We start from the raw sequence: 22,553 nt of genomic DNA on the forward strand, positions 1-22,553 counted from the left end.
TCAGGGTGCAGGCCAGCAAGATCCGGGAGCTGCTGGCCGAGAAGGTACGATATGACTCCACCTCCGCGTGTTTGCACCTCAAGGGTCTTTACCCACAATGCCACGGTTCTCCGTATATCTCTGGGGGCCGACATCAGCGGACAGGACGAGAAGTCCCGGGCTGGAATCTGCATCCGCATGTGTAGTCATCCTTATCTGTCTCTAGATACAAACTCAGAAGTGGAAGTTGTCGTCGGTCGAACATAGACGAAAAGAGGCGCTTCCTTTGTCCTTCGATTTCCATTCACGGTGGGGGGGAAGGCCGCTTCAGTGTTCGTCGTCTGGAAGGCCGTCCGTCTTCCCCCAGTTCCTGTCCCGCTCAGAGAAGTCGGGCCCCTGCAGTAGGCGAGGCTTGAAGGCATCTCTCTGGAGAGGGGCGATTAGAGGTTAATACAAACAACGGCGAGACCGCAGCCCTGCAGGGGCGGCCGAGCAGTTAAAATCCAGAGGCACTGCTTTTCTCGTAACAGCCGGTGTTGAGGGGAGGATGGGAGCTCAGAGATTCATCCCTCTTTGGTGGCGCATGTGTCCACTCCTAAACATCCCACCGGAGGCAGGGCGTCGAGGGAACACCGGCCGACCCACAAGAGGGTTTGGGACTTAATTATCCGCTCTCCGTCTCGACAGCATTATAAAAACTCAGTCCCTGCTGCGGGACGACCTCTGGGGGAGAGCGAGAAAAAAAACAGTCAGCGTTTTTAGGCCTTGACCTCCGCGAAGGGCGGACCTCCCACTGGCATGAGCTAACGAAACAGCAATTCGATCGTGCATATTTGACCGCTCTCCGCCAGGTCCCTCCTGCATTCCCGGGAGTGTCGCTGGTAGGAACAAGGTTGGAAAGAGAGTTTGACAGAGAGAGAGAGAGAGAGAGAGAGAGAGAGAGGGAGACAGGGAGGGAGAGCGCTAAGCAAGCGGAAAGAGAAAAAAAAATCTCATAATCAAAGAGCTGCCCAAGGGAGTAAATTCTTTCATTTGTAAACAGCCGGCGCACTGCACAGGAAGTGGGAATGAGCAAATGTGTAGCCTACATTTCTCAATTTATGGCATATAGCTGCATATGCTGAGTAGGTCATCAACAGAATGCGTCTCCCTCTCTCCCTCTCTCTCTCTCTCTCTCTCTCTCTCTCTCTCTCTCTCTCTGTCTGTGGCTGGTGACAGGAAAGCTCCCAGGACATCTTGGTAAGACGGGATAAATCTCCCTCTCTCCCAGGGAGCCCTGCACTGACAATTGAGCTTCTGTCCTGCAGCTCCTCCGGTATGCAACATGTCTCGGGCCGGGCAAAGAAAACGACACAGCCCTGCGACCGGCGCCCGTTCCGTGCACTGCGTCGATGCATATGCAGAACGGTGAAACGAGCGAAAAAAAACAAATAAACACCCTTTGAATCTGACCCAGCGATGAGAGATAAGGCCTGGAATCGCAGGCAGGACCCATGGGAAAGAGCCCAGTCCAGTCCTTCCTCAATGCCCGGCTCTTTCCCATGGGTCCGCGCGGAAAAGCCGAAACCACAGTCGACTTGAGAAATGTGCGCTCTGATCCGCGGAGACTCTTATCTCCGGCGTCCGCTGATCTCTTCCACATTTCTGTGGGCTGCAGCTCCCAGGCGGAGGCATCTGAACAGGGGCAGGGTGTGCGGGGGCACCGAGCGCAAACATCGCCAGCGACTGCAGCTGCTTAAAATGCGTCTTACTTTACCGGCATCCTGGATCGGGTCTCTGCTGTAGCAACCCTTCAACCACCCCCGATTGAATACAGTGTCTCTCATACAGTTTTAATTCAAAGTGGCTCTTAATTCCTGTGAGTCAATGTGTGCCTCAATCATTGAACACAAGCCAGTTGAGTGAATCAGCTTAGTGTCAGATATTCTGCTATTATTAAGCCATGCATATATATATATATATATATATATATATATATATATATATATATATATATATATATATATCAACAGTAAATTATGTGCAAACCATTCAGTTTCAGCTTTGGCCTGCGCATCAGTGTGGATGGAAAATATCACATCTTTTCCCATCGGTTCATACTGACTGATCAGCATTTTCCACACAGTCTGTCTCTCCTTCGCTTCATAGATCTCTGATTTTCTGTGGGTTTAAAAAGTGGGGAATATAGCGCACGCTTTAAACACAAGCCTGAGCTTGCACGACCAGAGGGCCTCCTCAGCGTCCGTCTGCACCCGGGGATGATCTCGGAGGGGTGCGATTACAGCCAGCCCTCAACAGGACATTGACAGAGCGAAAGAGGATCAGTCAGGAATCCCCACGCTTTATCTCTGCCCGCCTTTCTTCGCTGTGTGGAAAATCAAAGGCCCTACTGACCCATGTCATACTTTCACAGGCCCGCTCTGTTCACCAGGAGCCTTTGATAGCCTGCAGCGGAGACATATCCTCACTGCAGAGAAGGTGCAACGGACAACCGTTTCGGGGCATTACTATGTGTCCTCACTTGAGAGACGCTCCTGACCGTCCAGATACTTTCAGGGGCACCCGTAAAGCGTTCGCACCATCCCGGTACCGACCACTAGAACATGTTCCTCAGTGGGAAACCATATCACGGCACAATCAAAGAAACGGGGAGAGAAAAAGAACATAGTGTCGAAATCCTGTGCCGGCTCTGATGTGGAATTAAATGTGCCCTTAATTTGTAAAACGCTGTCTCAGACTTCAAATACAAACCAGCATTTGCTTCCAATTTAGGTGTTGGTTTGCAGAGTAGTCTGGACCGCGTTCAAACCGCCTGTAACTGTTTCAGCTCCAGTCAGCTCCCTCGTTCGCTGCGTCCCTCTGTTCCCTCCCCAAAGCAGAAAATGCCCTCGGCCGCCCGGCGGGGCACAGGGCTCATTCAGAGTGCATTTAGGAGCCAGAGAGGCGGTTAACAAGTATCGGCGGCAGCACCGTGGCATGGGACGCCAGTTTGAAGTCATCCGCGGAGAGCGTGTGAAGGGGCGATGAGAGGGGGGGGGCTGTGTGCCGCCTCTGTGTTAGAGAGCTCCGGCCAGCTCTGTACACGGGCCCAGACAGTCACAGAGAGGCATTGTGCGCTGGCTGCAGCGTGGGGGGGGGCGGACTCAGGAATGCCTGGAATGGGCAGAGGGGCCGGGAGCCGCCTTCACTGGGACTGGCCTGGGCTGACGGAGGGCGGGGGCGGCGGGGGATCAGATTCTTCATTTAGCTCTGGTGCGGCCCGTTTTGATTTTACCTGACAGAAGAGAAAATTAAAATAAAACTAGACAAGGCTTCTATTTGGAGACGAGCACAGCCTCCCTGTCTCGGACTTTGTCCTGCTTCAGACCGACAAGGCATGTGTGTGTCTGTGAGTGTGTGTCTGTGTCTGTGTGTGTGTGTGTGTGTGTGTCGAGGGCAGCACTCGATCTATATTTACATGCATATAAAAACCCACAGTCACTAAACTACATTTCCCCTGCTCGTATTGTGCAAGAGACGAGTCCTGACACTCGAAGGGGGTTTTCAAGTCGGTGTTTTGCAGACTTCTTGCAGAATCGAAGAGCCGGGTGTGCAGGAATGCTGTGGACTGGATCTCGTCAGTCGGGAGAGACGGCCCGGCACGGTCATCCCAGCTGTGGTGGGACGTCCCAGCTGTGTCACACGGCCCCAATCGCAGATTCGTCGACACCGAGCACTTTGTGGGGTAGAACTCCCCATGAACGTGTCCCCCACTCGTTTTCACGGCCTGTAAGGAAGCAGGTAGTCTTCATCCACCTGGCAGATTGCTCCACAAACACAGGCGGGGCAGACGAGATATTTTCTGTGTATTTATAGAAACGTTATCTTGCCAAAATATATACTACACATATTTTGTGTAGAGTTTTCCAGCAGGAACACACACCATTTGGAACGTCTCCTTCATTGTGCAGTGTTTTCTGCGGCTGAACGTGCCCAGGGACAAGGTGGCCTCCGTCCGGGGCGGGGAGGACCGATATGCTGGGTTGAGGGTATTGTAATATGAATTGGCTGGACTGTCCCCAGGCAGGACATGTTGAGAATTTTGTCTCTGCGAAACCGGGTGTCCCCGTGCCGTCTCCCTACACCGAGAGCGTGGATGTTTCAAGTCAGAAAAGCCCGGCCCTGGCTCCGCTTCAGATGTAAAGCAAACAAATTAAATTAAGAAGAAACACATTGAGGCAGAGGGACTCCGGCCAAGTCTTCACCCTGCGTCCAAGACAAGGAGACGTGCCGGGCCGAGACTCTTTCGTTGGCCAAGTAGAAGGGGGGTCGGGAATGATGTCGGATCTGTTGCAGCGGATTGTGGATCGTGTGTGCACTGGTTTGGGCTTGGCATTGTGGTGTTGGCGAGGGTTGGGGTTCACACCTGTTCGTGCCCAAAGGAATATCAGTTTACTACGACACTTGAGAAATGCTCTTCAGTCGCAGCTAACAGGGAGCTTCAGAAAGACCCCTTAAAGTTCCCTTCAGCTCAATCCGTCACACCCCCATTCCGCTCTGAGCCCCGGCTCCCACAGATGCATGTCTCAGGAGGAAACCCCTCTGGATCAATAAATCACCCTGAATGGCTCACCAGGCGACCTTTCATCACAAGTCAGGACTGCTCTTCAGACGCATATTATTTTTTCAGGAGAATGTGGACGGCTGTGGGGGGTTTTATCGGTAGGAGAGATGGATCGTAGCGCTGCAGCCGAGGGCAGGCGGTGGAGCTCGATGCCAGAAGCTGCGGCCCGTCTCTCGGTGAAAGTGTAACTTCCCTTCTCCTGCCTCTGTGTTTTCTGAAGTCACCCGGTGATTCATGGTTGCTGGTGACTCACCGTCAGGATGGAAAACATCGTTTCGTTTTCAAAGGCTCTGGGGAGCATGAGCCAGCTGTCATCCGTCATGTCAAACTAGTGCAGCTTGTAAACCTCTTAACGCACAGCTGGAATCGCTCTTATCCCAACCCAGCGCCTCTTTACCTGGCCCAGCTGCCGAAACATGTTCTGTGTTACCCGTGCAGCAGGAGCTTTAGCATGAACTCAGTCCTGTGGATGTCAGCCGTGTGTAATGGGACCATGCTTCCGGACACGCTGAGGTCAGTGTGCTCCAACACACTGTAGGACCCCCACAATGTCCAGACCAGACCGTCCTGGCTGACTTGAGAGAGATTATAAGACTCTAGAGACCTTTACACAACCAAATCTTGTGTTCCCTTAAACGTCACCTTTTCCACAAGCAAATCTGCAGAGGTTCTGGTAAAAAGGTGGATTTACAATCAGGCCTTTGGCAGACATGAGACTGTTAGCTATGCAAAAGTAGGATTTTACCAAAAATGAATAATCTAAACCATGGAAAAACCTGGAAAAAGGAACCTATTCCGAGGAAGGAAAACTTGGGCGACTGGCAGTAATAGTCTGCAGACACGTTGATGTCAATTTGTCCTCATTTTGACTGTAAATCACTTTATTAGCAGCAGCGCTTTTATAAGAATTCTTTCCGCCACAACGCAACTAATCAGGGAAAAGCTTTTAACAAAACCAAAAGAGTATTTCTCGGACTGTGCTGACCGTGAGCGAACGTGGGAGCAGGTTCCCGAAGTCTCCTGCAACGCTGTCTACATCACCTGTCCACAACCTCTGTTCTGTTGAGGGTCTTCACTCCCTCTCTTTTGTCCTCCACAGATGCAGCAGTTGGAGAGGCAGGTCCTAGACGCAGAGCGACGCGCGGAGAAAGCTCACCAGCAGGTAGGCGGTGGGGCGCGAGGGAGGCCCGGCCCCCAAGAGACAGCGGGACAGCACCCCTGGGTGTCAGGGGCGGTGTGTGTCTGTGTGTCCGACAGGGCTCATCTCGGACCGGTAGGAGGAGGCGAGCGTGCTGGGCGCCGTGTTCAGTCCGAGTGTTCGGTGTGGCTGAGCGTTGTCCGTGTCTCTGTACTCAGGTGCAGGTGATGGAGGAGAAGCTGAAGGCGGCGGACGTCCAGACCAGCGAGGCAGAGAACCGGCTGTACCGCCGCTGCCAGGACCTGCAGACCCTGCTGCAGGAGAAGGATGACATCATAGTGATGCTGGAGCAACAGCTGGACGAGCAGGTAGGGACACCCCGGGGGTCCGAGGTCTGGGGAGTCGAGCTACACTGTAGTTGTTTAACTGAAAATGGGGAGGCTGCTTCACTTCTCTTGACCCACGTCTGGTCTGCCCCCCTTTAGAAGCAAATCCGACTGCAGGAGGCCAAGATCGTGGAGGAAAAGGCGACCAAGATCAAAGACTGGGTGACGCTGAAGCTGCGTGAGGTACGGGGGGCGCGGGGGTCCACTGGCGCCTGCATGCCAAAGCGATTACCGCCGAGCCGTCAGCACGTGCCGGGGAAGCTGCAGTAACGGCCCGTGTGCTTGTGTTTTAGCTGGAGGTGGAGAATGAGGGCCTGCGCGCCAGCACTCAGAAGCAGAGCCAGCAGATCCAGGAGCTGCAAAGACAGGTTCAGGGTGAGGACAACGGCCCGTATCCAACCTCAGCACCTCGGCCACTCTGACGGGCCTTTTCGGGCTTTTACCACATCTTACCACACTGTTATCACTCGTTTACCACTTCATTTTCCGGTCATGTAGCCCACCGTGTTTTTGCCATGTTTCCTCTCCCCTTGACATGCTTCTCTGTTTCCTCTTCCGAGTGCAAACGGGTCAGTCTGGTCTCGGAGAGAACTGGCAAACCTGAGCCGAATGTGCCGAACGCTTTCTACCTTCCTGTGTTGCAGCCGCAGAGCAGAAGCAATCCAGCCCGGCACCACGGCCCGGAGAGGCCCAGCGTCTCAGCAGCCTGACCTTCGGCTGCTTCCAGGTCCGAGCCAAAAGTCCGCAGGTCCTGACCGGGCCGGAACCGGGCCGCCGGGCCGTCACCAGCAGGCAGGAGGGCGGGGTGTCCGAGGAGGGAACACGACCCGGTGAGAGCGCAGGGGTGACTGTGTGTGTGAGTGTGTGTGTGTTGTGTGTGTGTGTGTGTGTGTGTGTGTGTGATTGCGTGTGTGTGATTGCGTGAGTGTGTGTGAGTGCGTGTGTGATTGTGTGTGTGATTGCGTGTGTGTGATTGCGTGTGTGTGTAGTTGTGTGTGTGTGTGTGTGTGTCTGTGTGTGTGATTGCGTGTGTGTGTGTGTGTGTGATTGTGAGTGCGTGTGTGAGTGTGTGATTGCGTGTGTGTGTGTGTGATTGTGAGTGCGTGTGTGAGTGTGTGATTGCGTGTGTGTGTGTGTGATTGCGTGTGTGTGTAAGCAGCTTGTTTTGTGTTTCCCTTCTGTTTTAAGAGAATGGTGGAGCACAAGACTCTGTGTTTAAATCTGAGGACGTCGGCAGGACCCCCAGGTCTCTCCAGATGGCCGGGTCCGAGAGGGCAGGTGGCGCCGGGCGTGGGGGCGAGGGCACCTCAGAGGAGGAGGAGGCGGAGGTGGGGGGCCGGGGCGGGGGGCCGTCGCGGCGCTTGTCCTCGGCGCTGTCCAGTGTGGCGTCCGAGGGAGACGGGCCGCGCTTCAGCCGGGCGGGCAGCGAGACCTACCTCACCGCCTCCGACGACAGCAGCTCCCTCTTCGACGACGACATGCAGCGCCTGGAGCGGCCCCACGAGGGGGAACGGGCCGCACCGGGGAGCGGGCGGCGGGGCAAGGCTGGCAGGGAGGGGGACAGCTCCTCGGACGAGCTCAACAAGCGCTTCCAGTCCCAGTGCCTCGACTCGTCCTCCTCCTCCAGCGAGACCAACACCCCCAGCCCCATCCTCACCCCCGCCCTCACTCCCAAACACCCCACACCCACCCTGGACCCCGGCACCCTCTCCCTGCCCCAGTCCCCCGACGGCGTCCACGCCAAGATGCCCCGGCCCAAGCTGCGGACCCCCAATGTGTTCAGCATCAGCGTGGCGCTGGCCCGGAAGCACCTCAGCCAGCCGCAGCTCAGCTCGGAGCATCCGTACGGCCGCACGCGCAACGCCATCAGCATGGTGCGCCCGCTGCGGCCCCAGGAGACCGACCTGGACCAGGAGCAGGACATGGAGGTGGGCTGCGACGAGGGCATCTTCTCCAACGACTCCTCGGAGGCCCCCACCAGTGGCGAGGAGCCCGAGTCCCCTGGGAGGGCTCAGAGCAGCAAGCCGCCCACTCCTCCTCTCCACCGGTTCCCGTCGTGGGTGAGCGCCGTGCCGCGTCACACTAAGAGAGAGACCCCCTGCCCTGCTGCTGTTTTTTATTCCAGCTCTCCATTACTTTATTACTAGTAGGGTACTTAATTGAACTAATAATTGGCCTAATCTGAGATTTTACATTATTTGATTTAACAGATTAAATTTGAAACTGTAGATTGAGCTTGAAATCTCCAACTTTTTATAAGCGACACAACTGAAAAAGTCAAAAGAAGCAAATTAGTTCAATTAGGTCCAATTAAGTAAATGAGAGCTCAGTTGGGACAGAAACCACCAGTGCAGGGCGTCCCCGGGACCAGGATTAAGCACCAGTGCCCTACAGCGTCCATGAGAATGTGCGGCTGCAGTGGGAGTTGTTTGTCCCGTCTCTGTCCTCGTGTTTTTGCTCCCTTTCATTTTCGCCTGTTTCAATCTGTGCAGGAAAGCAGGATTTACGCCGTTGCCAAGTCCGGGATCAGACTGTCTGAGACGGTCTGCCCTGACCTTGCCAAGAAAAGTAAGTAACTCCCGATCCCCGCTCTGCGAGAGACGCAGCGAGTCGTTGTATATAGAAAAGTTCAGTGACACTGTGGCTTTTTTTTTGCCTCAAAAATGTCTGTTTATCCTGAACAACGGTGTGCGTGTGGGAGCTGTGGTTATTCAAAGCGTGTCTTCTGTGTCCCCTCGCTCCAGGCCCCGGGCCCATGGCGTCGTACTCAGCCTCGGCTTCGTACACCTCCCTGATCTACAAGAACATGACCACCCCAGTCTACACCACGCTGAAGGGGGTGAGACCACCGCGCCCAACGCTCATGTCCTTCGTTTGATTCAGTCGATATTCAGTCAATGCTTTTTTTCCCCACAAAGTTATTTAATTCACTTCTGTCTTCTTGAATCCTGTGTGCATCTGTCTGCATGCTTGTGTTTTTTGTGTGTGTGCTGCTGTGTCAATTTTCCCATCTGTGTGTGTGTGTGTGTGTGTGTCACTCAGAAAGCCACCCAGCTCAGCAGCAGCCCGTTCTCAGACGAGTCGTCGGGCTCGGAGGAGGAGAGCTCGCTTCGCAGTTCCCCAATGTCCGGCTCCGACTCAAGGAAGGGCAGCAGTCCCGGCAGCCCCCGTGCCCTCAAGAGAGGTGGGCCGCCACAGCCACACACCTCCTTCATCCTCTCTGCCGTCACACCTTTCAGTCGTATGGTGTCTGCACTCTCTCTGGACTCCATGGTGCCTTCACTCCACCGGCCCTTGACCGCTCTCTTCCTTGTCTGTCGCCCCGTGTGCGTGCTGGTGTCTGCGTGTGTCTATGAATGCCGGCAGGCGTGTCCCTGTCCTCGATGACCTCCGAGAGCGATTATGCCATCCCGCCCGATGCCTACTCCACCGACACCGAGTGCTCCGAGCCCGAGCAGAAGCTGCCCAAGACCTGCTCGTCCACCAGCGACAACGGAAAGAGCGTGAGTCCTGCACTGCCACCGACAGCTGCGAAGAGCAGGACATCTGTTCGGTCTTGAGTCCATAGAGAACAGCGCTACAATGGCAAATCTCTGAGATTTTTGTACTCTTTTCTTCTTTATTTTCGGTCCAGGAACCTTTGGAGAAGTCCGGGTATCTGCTGAAGATGGGCGGCAGAGTGAAGACCTGGAAGAGACGCTGGTTTGTGCTGAAGGGCGGGGAGCTGCTGTACTACAAGTCCCCAGTAAGACCCAGACCCTTCGACCCGTCCTCTCCCTCCCCTGGCACCCTGGAGTCCTGCCCCGGCCCAGCTTTCTCCCCAGACCCCCACACCCCTCGCCCCGGTCTGCTCCTGCCCTACATGCCCTTGACTTCCTCCTTGCATTCGAACGGGTGACACAGTTTGGCATCGGTGGCAACAAACAAAAAGCCCACCGTTGCCTGGCAATCACCCGTGTGCCGATACACACAAGCCCTTGATAAATCGACGCGACACCTTTCTGAATTGTCTTAGCGTTGTTGGACGAGGCGGGGATTTGCAGGAGTGCGTCAGCGGTGGTGCGTCCAGGCAGCGGGGCGTGGATAGAAATGCCTGACTAATGGAAACAATCCCCCTCATGTCAAGGGCTTATGTAACGGCATGAAGTATTATAAGCAATGTACAATGTACGGGTTTGTTTTCTGGAGAATCCGCTGTGCCAGTGGGTGTGGATCGGTGCTGGGGGACTGCCACCTGTTTCTTGTACAAAGAGAGAAACTACAGCCATTCCTCCTGCTTATAATCTGTCTGCCTTGTTCATCCTACTTATGAGGAAGCTAATTAGAACTTATAAGGTGTTACTTTTTGTCTTTTAACATAAATTGCCACCAGTTTTCTCCAAGATAATCAAAACTGATCAAAAATAACTTATGTAAGGAAAAAATAACCTGGTGGGAGTGGTGCAGGCACACGCGTTCATGGCCGTGTCCCTGCCTGTGTTATCAGCGTGTTCCTGACGTGCCGTTGCATGTCCCCGCAGAGCGATGTGATCCGGAAGCCCCAGGGCCAGATCGAGCTCAGCACGTCCAGTAGTATCGTCCGCGGAGACGGGAAGCAGACAATCCAGGTACGGGAACCGGCCGGGGTCCGAGTCGGGGCGGGTGGGTCCCGCTCCCTGGTGACCCAGCTTTACTTCCGTTGTTCGCGATGTATCCGCTGGTATTATTATCGGTTACCGTTGTTGTTGAAGAGCGGTAGGACGTGTTGGGTTTGCTCCACAGCTCGTCACAGAGAAGCGGGTCTACTTCCTGACCGCCGACTCCCCGAATCTCCTGGAGGAGTGGATCAGGGTCCTGCAGAACGTCCTGCGGGTCCAGGCGGCCAGCCCCCTCTTCACATGCCCCGAGGTCCGGCCCAGGATGAAGGGCCTGCTGACCAAGGTACAGCAAACACACCCGGCCCTCTCCTAACCATCACGTGCCACGGCCTCCCTCCCACTCCGTGTGGCATGGGCAGCATTCCCGTTCCTCTGCTCCCACGTGAGCCACGTTGTCTTCTGTCCTGCAGGTGAAACACGGATACTCCAAGCGAGTGTGGTGCGCCCTCATCGGGAAGAGCCTCTACTACTTCCGCAGCCAGGAGGACAAGGTACGTCCCAGATGCACACCCCGTCACAACACAGACCCTCAGGGGCATTAACGCATTAAATAAGGATGTGTGGGGCCACAGTTAAGCCAGGCTAACACACTCCTCTCAGTTCCCCCTGGGGCAGATCCGGCTGTGGGAGGCCCGAGTGGAGGAGGTGGATCGCTCCTGTGACTCGGACGAGGACTACGAGGCCAGCGGCCGGAGCCTGCTGTCCACCCACTACACCATCGCGGTGCAGCCCAGGGAGCAGGGCCCCACCTACCTGCTCATCGGCTCTCGCTACGAGAAGGTGAGGCTCGCCTCCGTTCCTTCTCCTCAGCCACACGAAGGGGGGCGCACGTCAAACGTGGCTTTTCATCTTCAACTCTTGTTAATCTGCGTGCGTCCGGTTCCAAGCCTCACCTGAGCTGTGCTTCCCGCAGGACGCCTGGCTCTACCACCTGTCCGTGGCCGCGGGCAGCATGGCGAGCGAGGTGGGCACGGAGTTCGAGCAGCTGGTGGGCAAACTGCTCAGCGCGGAGGGAGACCCGGGTGAGTTGTGATTGGCTGTTCCACAGTAACCCCTGCCCTACCAGCCTCGAATGACCAACACCGTCTCGGGCCTCACCAGCTTCCCAAAGACCACTTGTCCTAAGGGCTTGGCACTGCTAAATAACACGGACAGAGTCGATTCAGTCCCCTGCCTGCCATGTCACGTCTTCCTGGGGAGCAAGGGACATTGAAAGTGTCTTTCCATTTGTCGCAGGATCTCAGATATGGAGACACCCCGCCCTGTGCTTCAGCAAAGATGGCATCCCCTCGTCCCTCACCACCCTGCCCTCACAGGCGCTGCAGACCGAGGCCATCAAGCTCTTCAAGGTAACCACACGCAGACCGGTGCGGCTGGTCGTAGTGACCAATCTGTGCAGACAAATGTTCTCGAGCGGTCCTAGAAGGGGCCGCGGCCGATGGAGAATATGTTCTCAACTCCTCAGAGGTCACAGCTCCTGTGTTTCTCCCGCAGACCTGCCAGCTGTTCATCAACGTAGCGATTGACTCCCCGGCCATCGACTACCATGTGTCTCTGGCCCAGAGCGCCCTGCAGGTGTGTCTGACGCACCCGGAGCTGCAGAACGAGATCTACTGCCAGCTGGTGAAGCAGACCCAGAGGAGACAGCCGCCAGGCCAGGCCGGGCCTCTGCAGGTGTGTGTACTTCTAACAGTGCGTCTGTGTGTAGTGTGTCGTACTGACAGAGTGTGTTTGTGTTTGCAGGGCTGGCAGTTCCTGGCTCTGTGTGTGGGCCTCTTCCTGCCCCAGCACCCGTTCCTCTGGTTCCTGCAGCGCCACCTGAAGCAGCACGGAGAGTCCAGGTGAGGACCGTCCAGCCCAGGGCAGCCGAGCCCAAATAAGTAATAATAATGAGTAATAATGAGTGGGTGCCGTCCCGGAGACGCCCCGGGTGGGTCCGGTTGGGGAGTAACGAACCGGCACTGCCGTTTCAGGACGGAGATTGGCAAGTATGCCATCTACTGCCAGCGCAGCGTGGAGCGGACACAGCAGAGGGGTGAGCGCCAGGCCCGGCCGTCCCGCATGGAGATCCTGTCCATCCTGCTGAGGAACCCCTACCACCACTCACTGCCCTTCAGCGTGCCCGTGCACTTCCTCAACGGCACCTACCAGGTACCCGGCAAACATTCGGTCCATTGCCCTTCGGTGTCTTCACTTCCAAGCCGGACAGAGGCTTCTCGGTAGCTTCTTCACAGCTCAGTGCCGGTGCTCTGCACAGGGCGGGTTTGGGTGGTTCGCAGCTGTGCCCTATGGCAGGGAGAGTACAGCTGTCCCTGCTGACCTTGGCATGTCCCTTTGCCAATTCCAGGTGGTGGGCTTCGACTCCTCGACCACGGTGGATGAGTTCCTGGGCCGACTCAACCAGAGCTCAGGGATGCGGAAGCCGGCCCAGTCGGGGTTCGCCCTGCACACCGACGACCCCGCCGGGAGGGACCTGGAGCACCACCTGCAGGGCGGCATCAAGGTCAGGTCTCGTCTCCCGCCGACGGGCAAGATGTCTCATGCCGAAAGATGCGATTGCTCTGACCAGCGTGTTAACTCCGCTGCCTTGGCCCTGGCCGATCTCCTCCCCTCTCAGATCTGTGACATCATTTCCAAATGGGAGCAGGCGTCCAAGGAGCAGCACCCCGGCAAGTCCGAGAGCGCCCGGACCGTGAGGCTCACCTACAAGAACAGGTACCTCTTAAGTGAACCGGTTCTTCCACATGTTCAACAGTGGCTGCTTCCCTTCGGTCCTGTAGTCACCGATCACCTCACTCCCTCTCTCTCTCCACAGACTGTATTTCTCCCAGCAGGCTCGGGGAGAGACGGAGCGCGAGCGGCTGCTGCTGACCTACCAGGCCAACGAGGAGATCGTGGACGGGCATTTCCCGGTCAACAAGGAGCTGGCGCTGGAGATGGCGGCCCTGCTGGCACAGGTATCACGCCATCACCGCCGCACTGTGTCTGTCCTCTCCTCACATTGTCGTGCTGAAGGTCACGGTGCGAGTGTTCCTCTCGGTGTCGTGTTGGCACATCTCGGTGTTGGTCTGTGCCCGTCCTCTCGCGCTCTGAGTTTCGTTAACCCATCTTCTCTCTGTGCAGGTGGAGTTCGGGGACTTCGAGCGGCCGTTCTCCCCTGCCCCGAAACAGGGCTCGGCTCAGTCCAAGTCCAATCAGACGCTGAAGCAGGTCCTGGAGAGGTTCTACCCCAAGCACTACCGACAGGGCTGCACCGAAGACCAGCTCAGGTAATCGACGGGCGCCTGCTGTTCGGTGTCTCCCTCTGGTGGCGACTCTGATCCGTGTAAGTGTGTTTAGCACTCTCTCCCTGTCCCCAGACAACTGCGGCAGCGCCTCTCGGGCAGGTGGGGGTCTCTGAGGGGCCGCAGCTCGTCCGACTGCGTCCGTATCTACCTGACCGTTGTGAGGAAGTGGCCTTTCTTCGGTGCCAAGCTGTTTGCAGCCAAGGTGGGCCGAGCAGACGTCTCTATCACTCCCGCTGTCCCTGGCTCTGGTCGGGACAGAGGTATTGTGAGATGTCCTCTTATGGAGGGTCACGTTCGCCTCAGATAAAGATGAATAAAAATGCTGAGTCCCGACACAACATTTCCCTGTGACTTCTCCCCACAGCCCGTCACCCCCTCACCCCTGCAGGACGCCCCCGTGTGGCTGGCAGTGCACGAGGACGGCATCAGTGTCCTGGAGTTCAGCTCCATGGTGAGAAACCACTGAAACCACCCTCCATTTCATTGTACTGTCCCACATGTGTGTCCCGTTCTAAATTCCTGCTCTCTAAATGCTGTAATGAGGCCGGCACTCTCCGTGTCTCGCTGTCCTCATCGCTCCCATCTCAGTCCTGCTGACGCGCGTCTCTCTCTGCTCCCGTCCAGCGGCTCCTGGTCTCCTACGGCCACCACAACCTGATGACCTTCGGGGGCTGCCGGGATGACTTCATGCTGGTGGTTGGGCAGAGCATCGGGAACAGTCCCATCAAGGACAAGCCCACGGAGAAGCACCTCTTCGCGATGGCTAAACCCAAGGTCAGTCCAGCCAGCAGCCGATCAGATCAGTCAAACACCACCCAGCTTCAAGGGAAGGTCCCATTTTCTTACGATGTCTCTCTGATGACTTGGTCCTCAGATCCTGGAGATGACTCTGCTCATCGCCAGCTACATCAACAGCGTCCACCAGCAGAAAGCCGCCGCCCACCACCTCTCCGCCCCGGCGCTGCTCTCAGCTCCGCCCATGGGATTCAAGAGCAAGGAAGTGGGCGGCCGGCCCAGCAAGGGGCCCACTCTGCTGTGAACGCCCCCCACCGGCGGCTGTCTGGACCGCGGAGACGGGGTTTCCTCCTCCAGCTCTCAGGGCCGTCCACCCGTGCTGCGGCTGTAGCAACCAAAGAGCACCGTTTACCCAGACCGTACCGCGCTAAACTTCGGCGTCACAAACCATTCAGAGTCCGAGGAGCCGTCTCTGCCCGAGCTGCCTCTAACGAGCTGCCCCTAACGAGCACTGGAAAGCAATGCAAAGTTCAAATGCAAAAACTTGAAGGTACATAGCTTCCAGATTAAAAACAAATCTATTATTTATTTATGTTAAGCTTTCCATATAGCAGTTAAGGTCACAGACCCCCTAGTGGTTGTAAAGATGTGCTGCAAGCTCGGGGGCTCTGTGTTTGCTGTAATTCGTGAACCAGGAATGAACTAACTGGAAACTTAATCAATATTCTGCTTCGGCAGATAAGACAGGTTTTACTCTCAGTCTATCTTGTATCACTGCTGATACTCGTTTTTTTAATTGAAAACTGCACAGCTGTGTTGTTCTAAATTTCAGGACCCTGTCTTGGTTTTATTTTTGTGACCATTCGGTCTCTGTTAGTCCCACTAAGAGTTGTGTATCCCTCCATTGTTATAACCATGCTGTGATATCTGTATTAACCTGTAAACACTCTGGTGTGTGTAATATACATCGAAATATATACATTATAATTGAGCTTTGTTATGTAGTCTGACTGCCTGTATTATGTATTTCAGAAAAGACAAAACATATGTGAACGCAAAGACAACAGAGAAATATTATCTGCTTAAATATTTATTTTGATAATTGCCAGAATGCTTGGAAATTATAATTCTGATTCTCACAGAGGTACAGTATTTAAATATTTAATAAAAGCACTTTTATCTACCAATTCCTGCGTTTGTCTTTATTTACATGATTGTACATTTGCCATAGAATATGTATTATTGCATTTGCACTCTGAACTATAAATTATATTACTGGCAACCAATTATATACATAAATACAGACATGTATTAGTTTCTCACTTGGTATCACTATGTAAATGTGAAGAGTAACTGACAAATTCAATATTAAAATATGAGCAATCCAAACAAATGTCTCAATAATTTTCTGGTGGTTTAACAGCCATATGTCAACCTTCACAAGTCAAGTGTAGGTTGAAAGGGTTTGGCATCAACCCTAACTGTACAACACAATTCGCACAATATCACCACAATTTCAATCCTTTATTAGTATGATTTCATCGTTACTGATACTCACACTATGTTTAGTTATTTTCTAGTGGTTATTTCAAGGTTCTGTAATGATGTTCTTTATGAAACGAGTTGCAAATGTATAATTCAAATACTAAACCTGATTATGGTCAGCTAAGTAAAGTCTGTCTGGACATCTTCAATAATTGACATTAACGTCTGTAAAACTACACTTCCCACAAGCCCCTCCGGGATCAGCGTCTGTAAAACTACACTTCCCACAAGCCCCTGCGCACGCACGCTACGCTACGCAGGGCGTTGTGCGTCAGGGAATCTGCGCCGTTTCCCATCGCAACGTTTACTTCTTGCTCCGTGTGAAACTGTCGGCATCAGCAGCTTTTTACGGGATATTGTTTTACATAGATGCACCCCGTGGATGAGCAAAAAACACCGGGATCATGCCCAAAACCAGGTAAACGCCTCTAACGCGTGTGTTACTACGATGCCACCATTACCGTATTGAACTGCTGCGTGTTTACGGCGCATCAGAGTTTGTGCATTGACACAGCGAGTAGAAAACCAAAGCAAAACATACATTAAATGCGCTCTTACTGCCCTAACCATGATGTGTCGTGACATGCTTTCACAGCACGCTTTACGTGTCCGTACTGTAACATGTCTGCTTTGCTTCCTCAATACAAACACCGTACTGTACCGTAATTCAACGTACTGTGCTGTGATCGCTGCCTCTCGTCCAAACTGATCATAACTTACATCTGGCTCGACGCCCCTTTAAATAAACAGCATTTCAGGAAAGCAGCATCATGCCCTGTGCGTCTCAGAGAGGATGCGCCAGTGTTTGTGTTGAAATGACGTGACCGGTGACGTCATCAGCGTCAGTGACGTTTATGTCAGAGACGCTGTCCCTTCCAGTACAATATGCCTGCATGGACGAGCCAGTGTAGTGTCTATATGCCTTGTTACTTCCCATGGCCGTGCACAAAGAGTGGCGAGTGTTGTCTCCTGCTCTTGTATTCTCATGCACTGGTGTGTGTGCGTGTCGTGCAACTGTCTGTGTATCTGTGTGTTGCAGCGACACCCTGTGGGACCTGGCCGTGGCGGAGGTGCGCCGGCGAGAGAGCGGAGGGGGCGAGGGAGAGGAGGAGGAGGAAGGGGAGGAGGCCGGGCCGGGGGAGAGGGCTGTGCTCTTCTTGGGCAGCAAGGGTGGGGTAAGTTCTTTGCCCCCCAGTGTGCAAACCGAGGCGCCACAACTACACAGCTGAGGTGTCTCAAGGTGGAGGGTCGGAAAGAACTAGGAATCAGTCTATCATCAGTAATGGCTGAATAATCGGTTGCACTAGTAATCAATTGGGCTCTTTGTTCCTCTTCTTCGGTTTTGTGTCTTTTTGTTTTCACATCTCAGGGGAAGACAACAATTATCCTGCGGTGTCTTGACAGGTAGGCATCAAAAGTGTCGGAAGTGATACATCACTGATGATGAATCAATCAATCAATAAATTAATGTGCACATGTCAGACAGTCCCAGTTAGTGGTCAATTATTTGATTTCAGGGATGAACCCCCGAAACCCACGCTAGCTTTGGAGTACACCTTCGGACGGAGAGCCCGTGGACACAACACGGTGCGTACCCCGAAACTTTTGTCCTAGGAGATTGTGTCAGTGCTCTGTCCTTTTTTTGGGCGGAGGACACACCGGTTGAACGATCATTTTGTCTTGGTGAATAATGTATACAATCTTGTTTCACACCATTATTTGAGACGTGGTTCACAAACACAGAACGACTCCATTAAAATGGACTACAAAAGTCAAAACAGTGTCCTTTCTCCGTAGCCCAAGGACATCGCACACTTTTGGGAGTTAGGGGGCGGCGCCTCCCTGTCAGACCTCATTCAGATCCCTGTGACAGTGGACAACATCAGGTAAGTGGACCCTAATGTCTTTGGGTTTTCCCCCCCCGTGAAGGACAACGACGCACAGGACTGGAGTGTCGTCCCAGTCTTCACATAGGTCTACTTAGAGGACAGAATTTGTCAAAAAATAAAAGAGCTCAGCCGGACAGTTTTAAGCGCTTCCTCGCTGTGACGGTCAGAACCTGGGGTGTGTGTCGCGCAGGACACTGTCTGTGGTTCTGGTGCTGGACCTGTCCAAGCCCGGCGTGCTGTGGCCCACCATGGAGCGGCTGCTGCAGGCGGCCCGGGCTCAGGTGGACAGGGCGTCCGCGGAGCTGCTGAAGGTGGGAGAGGCCAGGGCCGGACAGATACCCAGCAGGAGAGGACTGCGCACCCTGGCCAAGGACCACCCGGTGAGTCGGTGGTCCCTGCACCCCTTAACAAAGCTGCCACTCAGTGATTATTCACAGAGACTGTTGTTGTTGTTGTTGTTTGTTCGGTGTTGTTAATTTTGCAGTTGCTATGCCTTACATATTAACACGGTCCCTGATTGTGTGTTTGTCACCAGGACCGCGAGCTGATTAACCCATTTCCCGTCCCTCTGCTCATCATAGGCAGCAAGTTTGACATTTTCCAGGTAACCTCCTCCTCTGCTGTTTGTCTCTTTGTGCGGTTCTTTGACTTGTGCAGCTTTGGCTGAACTCTGCAGCTTCATTTTATTGTCAAAAGTGTAGAATTGAGAACAAGGGCAGTGATGTTCAGACTGTACAATGCACTAGTTAGAGCTCATCTGGATACTGTGGACAGTTCTGGGCTCCACACTTCAAGAAAGATATCGCTGCTCTAGAGGCAGTTCAGAGGAGAGCAACCAGACTTATTCCAGGTCTGAAGGGAATGTCCTACTGAGAGACTGAGGACCTGAACCTTTTCACCCTGGAACAGAGGAGACTACGTGGGGACTTGATCCAAGTCTTCAAAATCATGAAAGGCATCGACCACATCAAACCAGAGGAGCTTTTCCAGATCAGCAGGGACACACGCACCCGGGGACACAAATGGAAATTGGGCTTCAAGGCATTCAAGACAGAAAACAGGAGACACTTCTTCACACAGAGAGGCGTCACAATCTGAACAAACTCCCCAGCGATGTGGCTGAAGAGACAATTTGGGAACATTCAAAAACAGACTGGATAGGATCCTTGATCACTTAGTTATTAATGGACACCAAACAAGCACGACGGGGCGAGTGGCCTCCTCTCCAAAGGACACTCTCTAATGTTTTCATGTTCTTCTTATGTTCTTATACATCTGATGCGTTATTTCCGTGTCTTTCTGCCACAGGATTTCGACTCTGAGAAAAGGAAGGTGATTTGCAAGACCCTGCGATTCGTCTCTCATTATTACGGAGCATCGCTGATCGTAAGAAAGTGTCATTAACGTTGTGACCGAACTGGTGTGTCTCCTGTGTGTGTGAAGAAACGTCAGGATGTGGACGTGGTGTGGTTTATCCCCCTCTCTCTCTGTTGGCAGTTCACCAGCTGGAAGTCCGAGAGTCTGATGTCGAAGACGCGAAGCTCAGTGAACCACCTGGCCTTCAGAACAGAGAGGGGGTGAGACGTCTGCAGTACCTCTCATAAAAAAAGTGTTTTCTCGAGCAGCTGTGTGGCTTTGAGGTTTACGAACTCACCGTATGAAACCAATGTTTTTTCCACCACACATCTGTTACCACTTACACCTCACAGTTACCCCCCCACAGGAAAGAGCCCAGCCTCGGAGCTCAAGGGGCAATCGAGTTATTTATCTGTGTGTTTTCTTTAGCATCACGCAGAAAACACTGATCCCGGCTACGATATCATATTAAACATGGCCGGGTCTGTCTCTGAGGGGTTTGAGTCCAGACTGGAGATATTAAATCTGCGAGAACAAGACAAACTCTTTGTTTTCAGGATGAAGCCATGATGAGGTTATTTCCCCACCCAGTTATAATGATAATTCAGTTCTCCTGTAAGGCCATTATCCAAAATAAAGCAGCGTGCTCATATTTCTGCCTGTCCCAGTAAATGTTACTTCCATTTGTCTGACAGGAAGACTGTGTCCACAGACCACAACAAGCCTCTGATCATCCCCGCTGGCATGGACTCCCTCAGTCAGATCGGTGAGTCGTGGGGCTCAATTCTAATTGGAACTGGAATTATAGTTAATTAATAATTACGACTGAAGTGAAAAGGAGAGAAACGTCCGTCCGCCTCATTAAATCCATTGCAGTGCGGCCGAATAAACAGGAGGAGGAGACATTTCTATACACGTGCCCGGGCAGGAGCAGACGGGCTTTAAACTGAGTTACAAACGTCTCACAGAACCAAAAGGTGTCCCGGGACTCTTTTGGGTCACGTAGGATGTTTGGTTGCACTCGGTAGTTCCTGTTCCATGCAGATACAAAAGATATCAGGACTACCAGCTGCTGAATCGGCAAAACAGACGCACAGGATGCTGAGATGTATATAGTAGTAGGTGTGGTTGTCTTAATGTTGTGTATCAATCTGAAGGCTCCCCTCCGATGACTGACGTTGGCTTGGGATCCCTGCACGCTAAGAACCCCCTGGACCTGTGGAAGAAGGTGTACGAGAAGCTCTTCCCAGCAGAGGTACGGAGACGCTCTGGAGCCGACCTGTTTCTGCCAGGGACACACATTTAAGGCACCCTGAACCCTACAGGGACCGGGAGAGGGGCGGTATAACCGTCCTGTCCAGCTCCTGGGACACAGACTTAGATCTCATAGAAGCAAACCTGTCCTCCTATCGTTCCCCCCCCGCCTTGTGATCAGAATCCATCCAGACATGTCCGATATCAAGGTTTGTCATCTATAATCCATAACCTTTGATCAGCCACATTGTTCGCCTTTAGCACAGAGACGGTGGCTGAAATGGGGAAGTGGACTGTTTAGTGTTCAGTATGCCGTGTTTTCTCTCAGGAGGGGCGCAGAGTTGAGTGTGTTCTGCGAACCGGTTGGCATTTCCCGACCCTCGGAGCGCTGTGTCAGAACAGGCCGGAGTGAGCAGGGGTTGAACACACAATCTCACTAACGACGCTCTCGGCTTTCAGAGCGCCGGCGATCCGGGAGACGTCCGAGACCCCGCCAGAGACCCCCAGTACAGCGAGGCCGAGATCGACTCCATGCGAGCGCAGAAGGACCAGGTACCGGGCCGGCCCGATCCGTATTGCGCTGTGATTGCTTCCATGTAACACGAATACCGTGGGGGGGGATAAAAACCCAAAGCTAGCGGAAAACGAGCCTAGGAGAGATGGCTGAAGGGAGTCTAAGGTGAAGAATAGAGAGCAGGTTGTTCGAGGCTTAGTTCTCCTGCCTGTGCACCAGTTCTAGACTCTTGTAGGACGAGGACGGTTGCCCTCTCGTACCCTCTGTCCTATAGTAACCCCGCAGTAATCGGCCGTGAAGGCTTTTAAAGCGCTGTAAAGCAGATAAGCGCGCGTGTGTGTGGGGTGAGCCGAGGTGTGGGGCTGAACTGCAGTGCCCTGCCGTCCCGTGCGCCCTGCCCGTCCCCGGCACTCACCCGGGGCCCGCATTGTACTTAGATCTTCCACATCACGGTGGAAGGACGGTAAGTCTGATGGAAGCCAAGATCCGGGAGGTTTGTGGCACAGTCACGGCTATTTCTGAGGGCTCAGCTGGCTTTCGGAGTCTTGGAAGATCTGTCCTGTTCATTACCGTGATTATCGTGATTATTATTATGATACGATATTGCATTGTGAAGTGACTGACCTAGGCATCGTCTTTCTAACTACACTTCCATGTAAACTGTATAAGAAAACAAAGACTGTATCCTGTAGACAGCATCGCAAGAGAAACGACATACACATAGAGCCACGTGATGCGAAAAGGATTATTATCGTTACTGTTATCATCATTATATGTTTTCTTTGTGAAAAGGAGCTGGAACAATACAAGAGAAACGCCTCAAAGTCTTGGAAAGCACTGGAGTTGGACTCTCGAAGGCATTGACACGCCCAGACACCGAGCAGAGAGGATCATGGGACACGGAGGACGGCCTCTTAGCGGAGACGAGGAGTTTAATGAAGCACTGGGCTTCAAACTCACAGCCAGCCGAGACCACAGAAATATATATCTTAGTTTTGTATTGAAATTTTAAACAAATATTTAATGTTTTTGTACTGTTAGTAAATAAAGAATTTATATGAAGATGCTGAAGACGTGTAAAACGCTACGAGTGTGAACGTGTTCTGTTTGTCTGTTTTAGATGACACTAATATTACGAATAAGTGTGATTCATTACATTTCTTAGTGTAAAAACAATGCAGCATGATCTATTTAATTGACTTTTTAAAATCACATTTGATAAGAAAGGCC

At 53.3% G+C, this 22,553-nt stretch overlaps 2 protein-coding genes across 3 annotated transcripts in view; both read left to right on the plus strand.

Annotated features, from left to right (window-relative positions):
- Window positions 1-15,952, plus strand: part of plekhh2 (pleckstrin homology domain containing, family H (with MyTH4 domain) member 2) — a 20,123-nt gene extending 4,171 nt beyond the window's left edge. For both annotated transcript variants that reach the window (XM_066697255.1, XM_066697256.1), the window contains exons 2-30: window positions 1-44; window positions 5,682-5,744; window positions 5,939-6,088; window positions 6,206-6,289; window positions 6,400-6,481; window positions 6,751-6,936; window positions 7,295-8,166; window positions 8,599-8,674; window positions 8,851-8,945; window positions 9,149-9,290; window positions 9,473-9,609; window positions 9,741-9,851; window positions 10,627-10,713; window positions 10,868-11,026; window positions 11,154-11,234; window positions 11,344-11,523; window positions 11,657-11,765; window positions 11,980-12,092; window positions 12,238-12,417; window positions 12,487-12,584; window positions 12,717-12,894; window positions 13,091-13,246; window positions 13,361-13,458; window positions 13,559-13,700; window positions 13,867-14,012; window positions 14,103-14,232; window positions 14,395-14,481; window positions 14,655-14,804; window positions 14,905-15,952. The exon at window positions 1-44 is cut by the window's left edge and continues 100 nt beyond it. In XM_066697255.1, coding sequence (XP_066553352.1) covers window positions 1-44; window positions 5,682-5,744; window positions 5,939-6,088; window positions 6,206-6,289; window positions 6,400-6,481; window positions 6,751-6,936; window positions 7,295-8,166; window positions 8,599-8,674; window positions 8,851-8,945; window positions 9,149-9,290; window positions 9,473-9,609; window positions 9,741-9,851; window positions 10,627-10,713; window positions 10,868-11,026; window positions 11,154-11,234; window positions 11,344-11,523; window positions 11,657-11,765; window positions 11,980-12,092; window positions 12,238-12,417; window positions 12,487-12,584; window positions 12,717-12,894; window positions 13,091-13,246; window positions 13,361-13,458; window positions 13,559-13,700; window positions 13,867-14,012; window positions 14,103-14,232; window positions 14,395-14,481; window positions 14,655-14,804; window positions 14,905-15,069 — 4,301 coding nt within the window. In that variant the 3' untranslated portion in view covers window positions 15,070-15,952. The remainder of the gene's footprint in view (window positions 45-5,681; window positions 5,745-5,938; window positions 6,089-6,205; window positions 6,290-6,399; window positions 6,482-6,750; window positions 6,937-7,294; window positions 8,167-8,598; window positions 8,675-8,850; window positions 8,946-9,148; window positions 9,291-9,472; window positions 9,610-9,740; window positions 9,852-10,626; window positions 10,714-10,867; window positions 11,027-11,153; window positions 11,235-11,343; window positions 11,524-11,656; window positions 11,766-11,979; window positions 12,093-12,237; window positions 12,418-12,486; window positions 12,585-12,716; window positions 12,895-13,090; window positions 13,247-13,360; window positions 13,459-13,558; window positions 13,701-13,866; window positions 14,013-14,102; window positions 14,233-14,394; window positions 14,482-14,654; window positions 14,805-14,904) is intronic.
- A 618-nt stretch (window positions 15,953-16,570) lies between these two features.
- dync2li1 (dynein, cytoplasmic 2, light intermediate chain 1) lies at window positions 16,571-22,410 on the plus strand. Its single transcript, XM_066696852.1, has 13 exons — window positions 16,571-16,728; window positions 17,350-17,485; window positions 17,680-17,714; window positions 17,828-17,897; window positions 18,108-18,196; window positions 18,390-18,579; window positions 18,735-18,803; window positions 19,508-19,585; window positions 19,697-19,776; window positions 20,251-20,321; window positions 20,713-20,810; window positions 21,269-21,361; window positions 22,116-22,410. The coding sequence occupies exons 1-13, from the start codon at window positions 16,715-16,717 to the stop codon at window positions 22,185-22,187; spliced, it is 1,095 nt and encodes a 364-aa protein (XP_066552949.1). The 5' UTR covers window positions 16,571-16,714; the 3' UTR covers window positions 22,188-22,410.
- Window positions 22,411-22,553: the final 143 nt, after the last annotated feature.

Source organism: Amia ocellicauda, chromosome 23 (genome assembly GCF_036373705.1).
Source record: "Amia ocellicauda isolate fAmiCal2 chromosome 23, fAmiCal2.hap1, whole genome shotgun sequence".
Classification (NCBI taxonomy): Eukaryota; Metazoa; Chordata; class Actinopteri; order Amiiformes; family Amiidae; genus Amia; species Amia ocellicauda.